Source organism: Leopardus geoffroyi, chromosome C2 (assembly GCF_018350155.1).
Source record: "Leopardus geoffroyi isolate Oge1 chromosome C2, O.geoffroyi_Oge1_pat1.0, whole genome shotgun sequence".
In the NCBI taxonomy this organism is placed as follows: Eukaryota; Metazoa; Chordata; class Mammalia; order Carnivora; family Felidae; genus Leopardus; species Leopardus geoffroyi.
The window spans coordinates 59,903,113-59,920,076 of record NC_059333.1 but is presented as its reverse complement, the minus strand read 5'-3'; the positions used below and the strand labels follow the sequence as shown (position 1 = coordinate 59,920,076).

The following is a 16,964-nucleotide window of genomic DNA, read 5'->3' as shown; positions in this document are numbered from 1 at the left end:
GTTTTCTTTGGGTAAATAGCCAGTAGTGGAATTATTGGGTCATATAGTAGTTCTATTTTTATTTTTTTGAGGAACCTCAATACTGTTTTCCACAATGGTTCCACCAAATTACATTCCCACCAATAGTATGTGAAGGTTCCCTTTTTTCCACATCCTCACCAACACTTGTTATTTCTTTTTGATACTAGTCATTCTGACAGGTGTGAAGGAATATTTCATTGTGGTTTTGATTTGTATTTCTCTGGTGATTAGTGATGTTGAGCATCTTTTCATGTCTGTTGGCCATCGCTTTGTCTTTGAAAAAATATCTACTCAGGTCCTCTGCCCATTTTTTAAAAAAGTAAACTCTATGCCCAACTTGATGTTTGAACTCTTATCACCCTGAGTTTAAGAGTCACATGCTCTACCAATTAAGCCAGCCAGGTGCCCTATCCTTTGCCCATTTTTAAATTGGACTGTTCGGGTTTTTTGGTGCTGAGTTGTATAAATTCCTTGTGTATTTTGAATGTTAACCCCTTATCGGATGGATCATGTGCAAATGTCTTCTTTCATTCACTGGGTTGCCTTTATGTTTTGTTGATTGTTTCCTTTGTTGTACAAAGCTTTTTATTTTGTTGTAGTCTCAACAGTTTATTTTTGCTTTTGTTTCCCTTGCCTCAGGATAAATATCCATAAATATGTTGCTGAGGGTGATGTCCAAGAAATTACTGCTTATGTTTTCTTTTAGGAGTTTTATGGTTTCAGATCTCTGTTTAGATCTTTAATCCATTTTGAGTTTATTTTTGTGTATGGTGTAAGAAAGTGGTCCAGTTTCATTCTTTTACATGTAGTGTCCAGTTTTCCCAGCACCATTTGCTGAGCAGACTGTTTTTCCCATTGTGTATTCTTGTCTCCTTTGTTAAAGATTAATTGACCATATGAGCATGGGTTTATTTCTGGGCTTTCTATTCTGTTCCACTGATCTATGAGTCTATTTTTGTGTCAGTACCATACTATAGCTTTGTAGCATATCATGGAATCTGGGATTGGCATACCTCCAGCTTTGTTGTTTTTTCTCAAGATTGCTTTGGCTATTGGAGGTCTTTTGTGGTTCCATACAAATTTTAGGGTTATTTGTTCTAGTTCCATGAAAAATACTATTTATTAGTTTCTTCTGAGACCTGGGTAGGAGAATCTGTTCCATGCCTCTTTGAGCTTCTAGTGATTTGCCAGAAAACTTTGGCGTTCCTTCCTATAGATGCATTATTCCAAATCTTCTGCCTTTATGTGGTGTTATCTCTCTTTGTTTTCCCCACATAATTTTCCCTCTGTGCATGTCCAAGTCCCCACTTTTTATAAGCACAGCGACATGTTGGATTAGGACCACTCTAATGATCTCATTTCAACTTGATTACCTCTGTCCAGACCCTATTTCCAATAAGGTCACATTGTGATTGACTGGGGGATTTCAAAGTATCTTTCTGGGTAGACGCAATTCAATCATAACACTCATGCTTGCCATCACCTGATATTCTCATCTCTTTAAATTTCAGCCATTCTATCATAGTATCTCAGTGTGATTTAAATTGGCATTTCCCTGGTGAGTGATTATTTTTAGCTCCTTTTCTTATACTTCTTGGTTATTTGTGTATTTTCTTTTATTAGGTATTTTTTGAAGTTTTTTGGTTCATTTTTAAAACTGGATTGTAAGAGTTATTCACATCTCCTAGATAGGAGTCTTTTGTCTTGTAGATAAATGACACAGGTATTTGTGACACTGTATATATATGACACGTTGTGTGCATGCATGTAAAATATCTTCTTGCTCTAATCTGTGGTATTCCTTTTCATTCTTTTAATGGTGGCTTTTTTTGAGCAGAAGTTTTTACTTTGATAAAGTTCATTTTATCAATATTTTCCTTTATGGTTGATGCTTTTATGTTGTAACTAAGGAATATTTTCCAATTCCCAATTCATGAACTAATTCTCCTATGTTTTATTCTAAAAGCACCATTGTTTTGCCATTATCTATATTGATTTTTTGGGGAGAGGTTTAAGATGGACATCATGTGTCATTTGTTTCTATATGGATATTCAATTGGCCTGGTATCATTTGTTGAAAAGGCCATCCTTTCCTCACTAGATTGCATTGATAGTTTTGTCATAAATCAGGTCAATACATATATATAATATATCTCAGAACTTTTAATTATTCTTGACATTTGAGATTGTAAATCCTATGGCTTTGTTCTTCACCTTCAATACTGTGTAGGTCCTTTAAATAGAATCAACTTGTCAATTTTCATCAAAAAACCCTGCTAAGATGTTGACTGAATTACATTGAATCTATAGATCAACTTCAACATAATAGATTTTAGAAATAAATATTGAGTCTTTCAATCCATAAATATGATAGACCATGAAAAGAATACACTTTTAATATCTCTTCTAGTGGTTACAACCATACATCTCAATAATGTATTTCTATGAATTTATTAATCATCACTTACTGATTTCCTAGTATCACAGGTAAGGATTTTGTTTACCTTAATACACTCATGTTGGGGTGCCTGGGTGGCTCAGCTGGTTAAGCATCCCGCTTTGGCTCAGATCATGATCTCACGGTTCGTGAGTTCAAGCCCCACACTGGGCTCTGTGCTGACAGCTCAGAGCCTGGAGCCTGCTTTGGATTCTGTGTCTCCCTCTCTCTCTCTCTGTCCCTCCCCCACTCATGCTCTGTCTCTCTTTCTCAAAAAAAAAAAAGCATTAAAAAACATATGCTCATGCTTTCCCCTCTACTGTCCTGAGCATATAAAATATAACAACTGATTTAATGTGCTTGTCTGCTAGATAGATAGGTAGATAGATAGATAGATAGATAGATAGATAGATAGATAGATAGGCAGCCTTCTGGGTCTGTTTCTATTAATTGAAAATTTTTGTTTATTTTGTGTTATATTTTTCTGCTTCTTTGCCTTCCTGAAAAATTTAGATTGGATGCCAGACATTATGAATTTCACAATGTGGGTGCTCGATATTTTTTATACTTTTAAATATTCTTGAACTTTGTTTTGGGATTCAGTTAAGTTACTTAGAAGTAGTCTGAGCTTTTGAGGCTTGCTTTTAATCTGTGTTAGTGGGGGTCAAGCAGCCGATTTTTCCTCACTACTAAGACAAAATCCTGAGTGCTCTATCCTATTCCCATGTATTATTGGGCTTGTGGGAAAACAAGCTATTTCAACCTGTGTGAGGTCTGGGGATTTTTCTGTGTTCTCTTCTGGTGATTCTTTCCCCAGCCTCAGGTAGACTCCTTACATGCATGTGGTGATCAGTAATTACCTGAAGGCTAGAAGAGAGACGTCTGCAGATCTCCAGAGCTCTCTTCCTGTGCAGCAGTTTCTTCTCTGAAACTCTGCTCTTTGATTCATGGCTTGTTACCTGATATTAAATCTACGAATATTTGAATCTTGGAATGGTATCTAGATGACTACTTATCAAGAGATGAAAGTACCTTATAAGTTCTCTCAGGAAGAACCTTCGACATAGTATCCTATGTTTGGCTTTAATAAATATGCATACTGTATTTGTAAGTGTATATATATTGCAAGTATGAATCTTGACTCAAACCAGTGCAGCTCATTGTCCCAGGCTGCTTGCCTCTTTCATTTGTTTGATTCTATGGCTTCTGTGCTCTGCTGGAGCAGGCAGTTTTTGGTGAGGCCAGAAACCCCGTTCCCAGAATCGAACGCACATGCAACCATTATCCTTGGGAACTTTTGTTTCCCCAGAGGCTGTTGGAAGCAGGAAATATGTACCCACAGCTCTAGGACCCAATTTGCCCATCCTCCTCCTTGTCAGGTGGAAGCTCTTCCTCCCCAGTCTTCTGTCCCTCAAATATTTGTTTCCTTAATTCCTGGCTTTCCGTTCCCTTCCAGGCTGCATCCTCCTTCCTCAGCTTTGCATCTTCAACAAACATATGGAAAGAAACACACTATCTAGATATCTGATGGGATTAGGGGAGAGAATAAAGTGGTACCACTGAGTAACACTGGGTAGTACCAGTGTTTTCATCTTCACCAATCTAATAGAGCAAATGTGATAACTCTCAGTTAAATCATTTGCATTTTTTCTGATTATTGGTGAAGTTAAGCACTTCTTTTCACACACTGATGTTCTTCAGAGGATTAGTCTTCTGAACCTTTCTTTTCGTATGTTTATAGTTCATTTATATTTAATCTTTGGAGGAAGATTCCTTGTTCATTTTCCTTTGAGTTCTGATTTTCTTCTTAATTTGATTCACTACTTCTGTATTTTTCTTTTATACATATTGCAAATGCTTTATCCTCCAATGCCATTTGCCTTAAACTTTGTTCACATTTTTCTAACTGTGCATAAGTTTTATATTTTTATGGGATCAAAACCATGCATATTTTTCCTTCATGTTATCTGTGTCTCATGAAAAGACTAAAATTTAAAGAGTAAAACTCCAGTGGGCAAGAAAATAAAGTTTTATAGTGATGAGAAAGGTACTATGCTATGAGGGAAAAGGGAAAATCAGAAATAGTAAGCCATTTTAAAAGAAGAAATAGAGTTAAAAGGATTGAATTAGAAAAATAGTAAGAAAGATAAACTAGGAATAATTACTATATACATAAGTTAAATTCTGAAATTAAAAGATGGGAAAATAATTATGAACCAGTGACAAAAACATAGCAAGAATTAAGCATTAATTCATAAAGAACAAATATCTTTGGGCTATAAAAGAAAAGTGAACTGGAGAGTAATATGAATTTAAGTTTAATATTTTTTATAGAAGCAAATAGGGTAACATGTGAGATATATATGTATACATATGATAATAGATATCTCATGAGATAACAGGCAGTAGAGTATATTTTCTTACAGTTTAAGATCCATTTACCATTAAATTGTACCTGAAAAATTTTTGTTTTTCTACATATTAGCCAAACAATGGCATTATATACTGATTAATAATGAGTTGTTTAATATTTTAATTAGAAAATTCTACTTGCTCTTTAACAAAGTCCTATGCAACTTCTATCACATTCTTGTTGGTTAATGCATTTTCCAACTTTGGATCCACACAATATAGTATCATTTATAAGCATAGTTATTGTGGTCCTATTTTATTACTTAATCATGCAAAATGATTAAAATGGTATAATTAAATGATTAAAATGGCTATGATCGCAAATACTTGTTCTATTTTTTTTTTTCAGATTTCGTGATTCATTGGAAAGTGATACAGTTGTGGTTCACGCCATACAAAGTGATCACAAGATATCCTCCTATAGGCTTGTGAAGCCCTCTAAGTACTCCAAGTCCAAACGACCAAGTCAATCAGAAAGAAGAACAAGCAAATTGGAGAGATTTGAAAAAGAGGGAGCTGGAAGAAAGGATAGCCAGAAAGATACAGGTAGCTTAAATGACAGAAAGTCTTTCAATCTTTATTAAGATTTCAAAACTGAATAATCTTTTTATGGGCAGAACTTTCAAGCCCTTTCTGGTGACTTGAGCTCACTCTGTTATTTCCCTTTCCTTATTCCCTTGGATAATAATCAAGAGAGCTAGATGTGAGTGGTTTGGCTGAGAATGACAGGCCATGTTCCTCCAGCAAATGCTTCACACCAGGTCTTTGATGCAGGCTGCTAAGGAAAACCCACCCTGGTTATGTGACTGAAGTGGGTAAAGAATACCTAATGCTGCTAATTTCTTACTTCCTGCTTTTAACTCTTCTTAAATCTAAGATTTCCCCAGTTGCTGGTTTCTAGGCAGTGTTTCTTTACAGATTCTTGGGCTCCATCCCAGAGAGTGGGGGTAGAGCATTTCAAACCAGCTTCTAAGTGCTTATGCTTTAAACAGAATGATGAGCTGAAAATTCAGGTGTGAAATGCACTTAATCTCTGTGGCCTGCCTGTTGTAACTGCCCTCAGGGTGACTGCAGATGAGTAAGAGGAGGACAAGAATTCTGGGAATGACTTGTAGAGCCCAGTCAAAAATAAATAAAAGGCACTGCAACTAGTGCCCATGATACAGTACTGACATTAATGCTGTTTATCCTCTTTATTGAGAAAACGTTACTGGCTCCTTTCTGCCTCTGGGATAAATTCTGAAATCATTATCCTGGTATTTAATCCTTCCACAGTATATTCCTATTCTGTTTCCTACAAATTGTTTCCTAGTGCATTTTCATACTGTTCTACTGGTGTTTTTAGCCTATTGTCTTGCTTAATGCTCCCTAAATATGCCAGATACTTTTAGACCCAGGCTCTGACTGGAATGACCAATTCACTCCTCTCTTCTCTGAATTCTACCAGTTTTTAGAGATTCCAGATTGAATTATACTTTTGTTATAAAGTCTTTCCATGACCACCCAAGCCACATTAAACTCTTCCTTTTCCATATTACCGTATATTTGAAATATGAAAAGTGAAATGGTGAGTTATAACTATATGACCATCCCATATTATTATTTAACTTTCCCCCCAAAGTATCTCTAGAGTATATTTCTCCATAGCTTGAACATGAATTAAGAAATTGCCTCAGTAGATATTTAATTTAAAAATTTTTAAATCATAGGTTTGATTGTGTGTTCCTGACTACTTTTTTAATTGGCCACAGACCACTGTAATCACTATAGGTCACCTCAAATTACATATGTCAAATAGGACTCGCTGATTCCTCCTTCTCCCACCATATCACAAGCGTTCCTACCCAATTTCCCAGTATATCTATCAGTGCCCCCTCCTTATTTACCTTGTTTTCAAATTATTTGATATATGTCTTATCTTGCCAACTTTTCAGTAATGTACATTAGAGCAAATATCATGACTTATATCTCTTTATTTTGATATTCTAAAATACATATTATGGGATTGAATTCATGGTAGTTGTTTAACAAATAATGTGATTTACAGATTCAGTGTATTCTGTTTGTTTTAATGTGGCAGGTTTAAAACATATTTGAGAATTTCATTTTGATGTTTCAAAAAAATTGAAAACAAATAAAAGAAAAATGTTGACTCTCTGTACAGGTGAGAGTATTAATGTACCAGAAGAATCAATTATAGACAAAGGGAAGAAATTTCGGCCTAAAACCCTAAGTGAAATTATGGTGGAAAATCAAATTGAGAAAACAAGGAAACTTATATTAAAAGCTGAAAGGGCCCAATTTAAGATTCAGCAGCGAAGAAAGGAATGGGAGGAACTGTAAGTTTTCTTTTTTTTTCCCTAAACTCTTTCATTTTAATATGAGTTCCAAAATATTTTTGAATAGAAACAGAGATGGAGATATCGAAGACAGATCAGCTGGGTTTTTCAGAGTGGTGATACCTTGGTGGAACTTCTATGATTCTTAGGGTTTGGGGTCCAGGAATTCCATTTTGTGAATACACTCAGGGATTTTTTTTTTAAGGATTGAGGAATTCTTTTCAATCCCAACAAGTTATTTTTCCTTATGTTCTTCTAACATATAGTTTTTAGCTTTCATTTTTAGATGTCTAGTCATCTTAAGTTGACTTTAAAAAAACTCTGGCATGAAGTACTTTTATTTAACAAGCACATTTTTTACATTTTTTTTTGCCACCTACATATATTTTTGATGAAATATCTCTTCATGTCTTTTGCCCATATTCAAATAAGATTGTTTACTATTTTACTGTTAAGTTTTGAGAGTTCTTCATATATTCTAGATATCAGTCCTTGGTTGGTTACGTGGTTTTCAAATATTTTCTCCCAGGGTGTAGCTTGTCTTTTCATTCCTTTAACATGGTCTTTTGCAGAGCAAAAGTTTTTATCTTTTTAAAGCCAATTTATTAATTTTTCCTTCTATGAACCTTGTTTTTGGTGTCAAGTCTAAGAACTCTGCCTAGGCCTAGTTCCCAACGATTTTCTCCTATTTATCTAAACGTTTTATAATTTTACATTTTACATTTAAGTCTATGATCTATTTGGCGTTCATTTTTGTATAAGGTATGAGCTTTAGGTTTTTGTTTGTTTTGCCTGTGGATGTGCAATTTCCCTAGCACCACTTGTTGAAAAGTCTCTCTCTCTCCTCCATTGAATTTGTTTTGCAATTTTGCACCTTTGTCAAAAATCAGCTGGGCGTTTTGTGTAGGTCTACTTCTGGGTTCATAATTTGACTATTATGTGTCATTGATCCCTTTGCCAATAACACACTGTCTTGATTACTGTAGCTATGTAATAGGTCCTAAAATTGGTCCTCTCAATTGTTTTAACTATTCTAGTTACTTTGCCTTTTATATAAATTTTAGAATAATCTTGTCTGTATTTACAAATAAAGTCTTGCTGGAATTATGATAGAAATTGTGTTAACCTGTGTTATCAGTTTGGGGGTGGAACTGATGTATTTATTATGTTGAGTCTTCTAATACATGGACCTGGTATAATTCTCCATTTATTTAGATCTTCTTTGAATTTCTTACATCAGTGTTTTGTTTTCAGTCCTACACATATTTTGTTAGAATTAGACATAAACAGTTTGCTCTTTTGGCAATTGTAAATGATATTGTGCTTTGTTATTCAAAGCATGTTCATTGCTAGTATACAATGGATTTTTGTATGTTTATCTGGTATCCTGTGACCTTGCTGAAGTGTCATATTCTGAGAGTTTTTTGGTAGGTTCCTTAGGATTTTCTGTGTAGACAATCTTGTCATCTCTTAATAAGAACAATTTTATTTCTAATCTAATTTGTTTGCCTTATTTCCCTTTATTTTCTTGTTGGACTCATTAGAATTTCCAGTATAATGCTGAAACAGGGAAAGCTGGCATCTATAACTTGTATCCGATCTTAGGGGGAAAGAATTCAGTATTCGAACGGTTTTCATGCTCTTCAGCCTACCTATATTATTAGGTTTGAAGTTGGTGTTTTATTGGCAGTATATAGTAGAGTTATGTTTTTTTTTAACCTACTCAGCTAATCTCAGTTCTTCAATTGGTGTATTTAGCCACTTACACTTATATGATTTACACATGTATTTACTTATGTATTTACACATGTTAGTATTGATATTTCAGGCTTATATCTGCTATTTTATATTTTGTTTTCTGTTCTCTGTTTTTGGTTTTCTGTTTTCTTTTTCATGCTTTCCTGTGGTTTACTTGAATATTTTAGAGTTTCAAAGTGATTATAGTGTTTTTGAGAATATCACTTGTACAGCTTTTTAGCATTTACTCTAGGTATTACATTATGTACACACAACACAGTCCACAAGTTGACATTTTATCAGCTTAAATGAAATGTAGAAACCTTACCTGCATTTATATCTCGTTACACCTCCCATTGCCGCTTGTTTCCTTTGTTTATAATATAATTGTATAAATATTTTCTCACACATTTTAGCACTACATCAGACAGTGTCACGGTTTTTTAAACATTAAACATAACGTAGACAATAGTAGATGTAAAATGTTTTTGCCAATATTTTCACCATTAACATTTTAATCTCTTCCTTCTTCATGTTCCAGAGTTCCCTCTTCTATCATTTCATTTATGGTTAGAAAACTTCCTTTAGTCATTCTTTTAGGGTTGGTATGCCAGTGACAATTTCTTAGTTTTTCTTCATCTGTGAATAGCTTGATTTCGTCTTCATTCTGGAAGGATATTCTTACTAGACATAAAATTCTGTGTTGACAGTTCTTTTCAACATGCAAAAAGCGTTGTGCTTCTTTCTGTCGGCCTGGCCTCCATGGTTTCTTATTGATCTTCTGTCATTCAAATTGTTTCCCCCCTTCATATAAGGTATTATTTTTCTCTTTTTGCTTTCAAGGTTTTTTTTTTTTTTTTTTTTTGTCCTTAGTTTTCAGAAGTTTGACCATTATGTGTCTTGGTACATCTTTTAATTTATCCTTTTTGGGATTCATTAAAACACCTTGAATCTGTATGCTTGTATCTCTGACCAAATTTGGAAAGTTTTCATCTATTATTTCACATAGATTTTTGAAGCCCTGTCCTCTTTTTCTTTCCTTTCTTGGATCTCAATATCACAAATGTTAGATCCCTGAGGCGTTGTGTGCTTTTTTCTTTTTAATTTTTGTTGTTTATTTGTTTGTAGTGTCTTTGGGGGGGGTTCAGATTGGGTAATTTCTATTGTTGTATCTTCAAATTCATTGATTCTTTCCTCTGTATCCTTAATTCTGGTGTTGAGCCCATTCATTATGTTTTATTTGGTTACTGTACTTTTCAGTTCTAAAATTTCTATTTAGTTTTTCCTTATATCTTTCATTTCTTACTGAGACTCTATTTTTTCATCTGTTTCAAGCATCTTCCTAATCACTTGTTGAAGCACTTTATGATGGCTGCTTTAAAATCCTTGCCAGATTATTCTAACATCTCTATCATGTTGGGGTTGGCAACTAGTAATTGTCTTTTCTTATTCAAGTTAAGATAATCCTGATTCTTTGTATGACAAATGATTTTTTATTATAATATGGACATTTGGGGTATTATGTTATGAGACTCTGAATCTTATTTATACATTCAGTTTTAGCTGGCTTTCTCTGACTTTAGCAGGATATATTCTATATTCATAATGAGATGAAGTCCTGTTCCCAGGGCTCACCTTTAACACCATCCCTGTAGGGGTTGTGTTGCCTTGTTAAAACCTGGTGGTGGTAAAAGTGTAGAGTCCCCACTTGACATTTGCTGGCAGGGCGGAGGTAGGCCACATTTGTGTGTATGTGTGCTGTGTGGCTAGAGTTCAGAGCATTTATTATCTAAAAGTTTTCGGTCTTACTATTCTTTTCTTTTATTGATCCTGTAGCTAGGAAGAGCAAGATTTTGTTGGGCTTTTATTGTCTAAACCCCATGGTGTTTCTAGTTGCTATTTTCTTTAGCTCCAAGTGGAGATATATAAGGCAAAAAGAAAGTCTAGAGATCTTACCATCATATACTTCTTTGGGTCCTAAGGTTCTTTGTAGTCTATCTTCTTTTCACTTTTCAGAAACTTCTTATCTTTTATTTATTTATTTTTTTTTTTTTTTTAAATTTTTTTTTTTCAACGTTTATTTATTTTTGGGACAGAGAGAGACAGAGCATGAACGGGGGAGGGGCAGAGAGAGAGGGAGACACAGAAGCGGAAACAGGCTCCAGGCTCTGAGCCATCAGCCCAGAGCCCGACGCGGGGCTCGAACTCACGGACCGCGAGATCGTGACCTGGCTGAAGTCAGACGCTTAACCGACTGCGCCACCCAGGCGCCCCACTTCTTATCTTTTAAATATAATGTTTAGGGGTTTTATTTGCACTCACCAGGAAAAATAAGAATATGTAAGTCTATTCCATCTTCCTAGAGGTGGAAATTCTTTCCACTGATTTTATTATATTTATCTTAATCCAGTGATCTTGCTAAACTCATTTACTAGGTATAGTAACTTTTTTCTTTCTTATGAACATGGTCATGTTGTATGTGAGTAAAACAGATTCTTCCTTTCCAATCTCTGTCTTTTATTTTTTGACTCACTGTGCTGTCTAGGATATGCACTACAATGCATATGTACAATGATATTGTACAATGTGTACAATAAAAATGGTGGGGTAAAAACATCCTTGTCTTTTTTCTAATCTAAGGAGAAACATTAAGTCTTTCTTTATGAAATGTGATATCAGCTCTTTAGAAGCACAGTATCAGATTGAAGAAATTCCCTTTTGTTCTTAGTTTATCGAAAAAAAATTAATTTATTATTTTTATCAAGGATAAGTATTGAATTTTATCAAATAATTCTTATATGCATACTGAGATGATCATATGCTTTAAAATTTTTATTCTTTAATATTGTGAGTCACTGTTACTGATATCAAATGTTAAATCAGCATTTCTAGGATAAATTTCACTTGATCATGGTGTATTCTCCTTTTAAAAATATTGCTGGAATTTTTTTTTTTTTTTTTTTTTTTTTTTTGTAGTATTCTTGTCTGGTTTTGGTATCAGGGTAATGCTGGCCTCATTAAAAAAAATTGTAACTCTTCCCTCCTCTTTTCTTATTTTTGGAAGAGTTTGATCAGAATTTTTATTAATTCTTTAAATATTTGACAGAACTCATCATTGAAGCCATATGGTCCTGGGCTTTTGTTTGTAGGGAGGTTTTTGATTACTGATTCAATCTTTTTACTAGTAATTGATCTGCGCAGGTTTTCTGTTTCTTCATGATTTGGTCTTGATAGGTTGTATATTTTTAGGAACTTATTCATTTCTTTAGGTGGCCCAATTTGGTGGTGTATAATTATTCATAGTAGTCTCTTAGGATCCTTTGTGTTTCTGTGGTATCAGTTGTAATATCTCCTTCTTGATTTCTGATTTTATTTAAGTTCTTTCTTTGATGAATCCAGCTAAAAGTCAATTTTTTTATATCTTAAAAAACACCCCACTCTTAGTTTCATTGATCTCTCCTACTATCTCTTAAATCTCATGTCATTTATTTCTGCTCTGAGTTTTGTTATTTCCTTCTTTCCATTCACTTTGTGCTTTTTTTTCTAGTTTCTTGAGGTATAAGATTAAATTGGTTATTTAAGATTTCTCTTGTTTCTTGATGTATGCATTTATCACTATGAACTTCCTTGTTAGAACTGCTTTTCTTGAATCCTGTAAGTTTAGGTATGTTGTATTTCTATTTTCACTTATTACAAGGCATTTTTGATTTCTCTTTTGATGTTTTCTTTGGTTGTTCGGAGTGCATTGTTTAATCTCCAGACATTTATGAATTCTAAAGTTTCCTTCTTGTAATTGATTTCTAATTTATACCGTTGTGGTTAGATAAGATATTTTATATGATTTTAGGTTTCTTAAATTAAGACTTGTTTTGTGGCCTAATATGATTTATCCTAGGGAATGTTGCATGTGCATTTAAGAATGTGTATTCTGCTACTATTGAATAGAATGTCTGTAAATATGTGTTAAGTCCATCTGGTCTAACATGTCATTTAAGTCCCATATTTCCTTATTGATTTTTTTGCCTGGATGACCTCACTGTTGTTGTATGCTTGGATACCTTCTCTTTATGTTGTTTGTATCTATTATAGGTTTTTGCTTTGTGGTTACTGTGAGACTTAACATAAAACATATTGGTGTATTTTAACCTGATAACAACTTTGAACACATGTTAAAACTGTATGTTTAACACCCCCCAACACTTTGTTTTTAATATCACAGTTCACATCTTTACCCTATATATCCATTAACAAATCATTGTAGTTATTGTTATTTTTTAATATTTTTTGTCTTTTAACCTTTATACTAAATTGATAAATGATTTACCTACCACCATTAAAACATTAAAGTTCTGAATTTAACTATATAACTGCCTTTATCAATGAAATTTATACTTATATATGTTTTCCTATTACTAGTTAGTGTCCTTTTACTTCAGGTAGAAGAAATGCCTTTAGCATTTCTTAAAAGGTTGGGCTAGTGGTGATGAACTTCTTCAACATTTCTTTGTCTGAAAAACTCTATTTCCCCAATGCTGAAGGATAACTTTGCTTGTTAGGTTATTTTTGGTTGACAGTCTTTTAATTTTAGCATCTTGAATTTATCCTGCCACTCCCTTCTGGCCTACAAAGTTTCTGCTAAAAAATCTTATAGTCTTATAGGGCTTCCTTTATATGTAAAAATTTGTATTTCTCTTGCTGTTTTAAAAAGATTTTCTCCTTGTCTTTAATTTTTGACAATTTATTATACTGTGTTTTGGCATGGGTCTTTTTGGATTTATTTGTTTTAAACTTTCTGGGCATCCTGGATCTGGAGGTCTATTTCTTTCCCCAGGTTAAAGAATTTTTCAGCCATTCTTTCTTTCTTTTTAATTTTTAAAGTGTATTTATTTATTTTGAGAAAGAGCACAAGTTGGGGAGGGGCAGAGAGAGGGAGAGAGAGAGAGAATCACAAGTAGGCACCTCACTGCCAGTGTAGAGCCTGATGCAGGGCTCCAATCCATGAACTGTGAGATCATGACCTGAGCTGAAGTTGGATGCTCAACTGACTGAGCCACCCAGGTACCCCTCAGCCATTCTTTCTTTGAATAAGACTTCTGCTCACCTTTCTCTTTTTGGGACCCCTATAATGTGCATATTAATTTGTTTGATGATGTCTCATAAGTCCCTTAACTTATCTTTACTCTTTTTAATTCTTTTTTCTTTTGCTCCTCTGATTAGATGAATTCCACTGCTCTGTTTTTGGCTTTATCAATCTTTTCTTCTGCTTGATCTAGTTTGGTGTTGAACACCATTTGTAAACGTTTCAGTTCAATTATTGTATTCTTCACCTCCATGTTTTCTATTTGGTGCTTTCTTATATTTTCTATCACTTTGCTGAAATATTCACTTTGTTTATACGTTGTTTTCCCGACCTCAGTGAGTGTCTTTATAAACATTATATTAAACTCTTTATCAGGTAAATCACTTTTCTCTATTTCATTAAGGTCTTTTTCTAGAGTTTTATCTTGTTCTTTTGTTTTGGAACATATTTTTCTGTTTCTTCATTGTCCTTGACTCCATGTGTTGGTTTCTGCACATTATATAAAACAGCCATCTCTCCCAGTCTTTATGGAGTGTGTTCTCATGTAGGAGATGTTCACCCTGGTCTAGACTCAATCTCTCTCTCTCTTTTGTTTTATGTTGAGGTGGGTTAATTGACATGGAAAGATGTTTACACTATATTATTAATGAAAAAGCACATAGGGCAACAGTATAATTTGGAAGTGATAGGATTATGGACCTTACAGGTTTTTTTTTTCTTTTTTCTTATCTGTATTTCCTAATTTTTTATAGCAACTTTATGGAGATGTAATTTACATATCATACAATTTGCTCATTTCCTGTCCAATTCAATGTGGTTTTTTTTGTATATTCAGACTTTCATAACCATTATCACTATTTTCTAATATCGTTATCTGCCCCCCACCCCACAAAACCCTACTCATTAGCATTCACTCTCCATTTTCACAAACTCCCATTCTTAGCCCTAAGCAACTGCTTTTTGTCTCTATACATTTGTCTATTCTGGAAATTATATATATAATGGGTTCTGTAGTCTTTGTGACTGGCTTTTTTCACTTAGTACATCTTTTTATTTCATCCATGTTGTAACATGTATGCCTCACTCCTCTTTTTTAATAATATTTTTAATGTTTATTATTTTGAGAGAGAGAGCGGGGAAGAGGGGCAGAAAGAGAGGGAGACAAAATCCAAGCAGGCTCCACGCTGTCAGCACAGAGCCTGAGGCAGGGTTTGAACTCTCAAACTGTGGGTCATGACCTGAGCCAACAATCAAGAGTCAGACACTTAACTGACTGAACCACGCAGGTACCTCAATACTTCATTCCTTTTTATGAATAATAAACAATCCATGTCATATTTATCAGTTCATCAGTGGAAACACATTTAGGTTATTCCTACCATTTCACAACTATGAATATTGCTACTGTTAACATTTGTGTAATTTTTGTGTAGACATGTGTTTTCAATTCTCTTGGATAGATACCTAGGAGTGGATTTGCTGGGTCTGATATGCTAATTCTGTTTAATCCTTATTTTTTACCTGAAGTGTGGTTGACACACTCCGGTGTACAACATAGCGATTCAACAACTCTATACATTATGCAGTGCTCATAGGTGTAGCTACTATCTGTCACCATACACTATTACAACACCATTGACTATATTGCCCATGTTGTAACTTTCATCCCTGTAGCTTATACATTCCATAACTGCAAGCCTGTACCTACCACTCCCATTCACCTATTTGCCCAGTTCTCTACCCCTGTCTGCTCTGGTAACCATAGTTTGTTTTCTGTACTTATGGACCTGTTTTTGCTTTTTTGTTGTTTTTTGTACATTTGGTTTTTAGATTCCACATAGAAGTGAAATCATATATCTGTCTTTCTCTGTCTGACTGATTTCATTTAGCATAATACCCTCTAGGTCCATCTGTGTTGTTGGAAATGGCAAGATCACATTCTTTTTTATAGCTGAGTAATATTCTCTTGTATGTGGTGTGTGTGTGTGTGTGTGTGTGTGTTTATATATATGGTACCACTTAATTAATCCATCATCTATGGATGGATACTTAGGTTGCTGCCATAATTTTTTTTGTGAATAATACTGCAATAAATTTAGGGGTGCCTATATCTTTTTAAATTAGTGTCTTGTTTTCTTTGGGTAAATACCCAGTAGTGGAATTATTTAATTATAAGGTATTTCTATTTTTTTTGAGGAACATCCATACTATTTTCCACAGTTGTTGCACCAATTTGCGTTCTTACCAAGAGTGCGTGATAATTCTTTTCATTTACATCCTCACGGAGTGTTTTCTTAATTTCTCTTTCTGATAATTTGTTATTAATGTATAAAAATGCAACAAATGCCTCCATATTAATTTTGTATCCTGTGGCTTTATTAAATTCACTTATTACTTCTAATAGTTTTTTGATGGAGCTTTGAGGGTTTTCTATGTATAGTACGTATCATCTGCAAATAGTGACAGTTGGATACATTTTCTTTTTTCTTATATGAGTGCTGTGGTTAGGACTTCCAGTACTATGCTGAATAAAAGGGCTGAGAGGGGATATCTCTCTCTCTTGTTCCTCATCCTGGAGGAAAAGCTCTCAGTTTTTTACCATTGAGTATGATGTTAGCCATGGGTTTTTCATATATACCTTTATTATGTAAAGGTATGTTCCCTCTACAGTCACTTTGTTTAGAGTTCTTATCATGAGTGGATAGTGAATTTTGTCAGATGCTTTTTCTGTACCTATTGAGATGATCATATGATTTTTATACTTTATTTTGTTAATGTGGTGAATGACATTGATTAGTTTGTGAATATAGAACCATCCTTGTATCCTCAAAATAAATCCTACTTGATCTTGGTGAATATCCTTTTAATGTATTGTTGAATTCAGTTTGCTAATATTTACTTGAGGATTTTTCTAACTGTGTTCATCAGGGATATTAGC

The 16,964-nt window shown here is 34.0% G+C and overlaps 1 protein-coding gene across 3 annotated transcripts in view; it reads left to right on the top strand.

Annotated features, from left to right (window-relative positions):
• CFAP44 (cilia and flagella associated protein 44) overlaps positions 1-16,964 on the top strand; it is a 152,267-nt gene that overhangs the window by 81,697 nt on the left and 53,606 nt on the right. For all 3 annotated transcript variants that reach the window (XM_045502061.1, XM_045502062.1, XM_045502063.1), the window contains 2 exons: positions 5,220-5,416; positions 7,035-7,209. In XM_045502061.1, the coding sequence (XP_045358017.1) occupies positions 5,220-5,416; positions 7,035-7,209 (372 nt within the window). The remainder of the gene's footprint in view (positions 1-5,219; positions 5,417-7,034; positions 7,210-16,964) is intronic.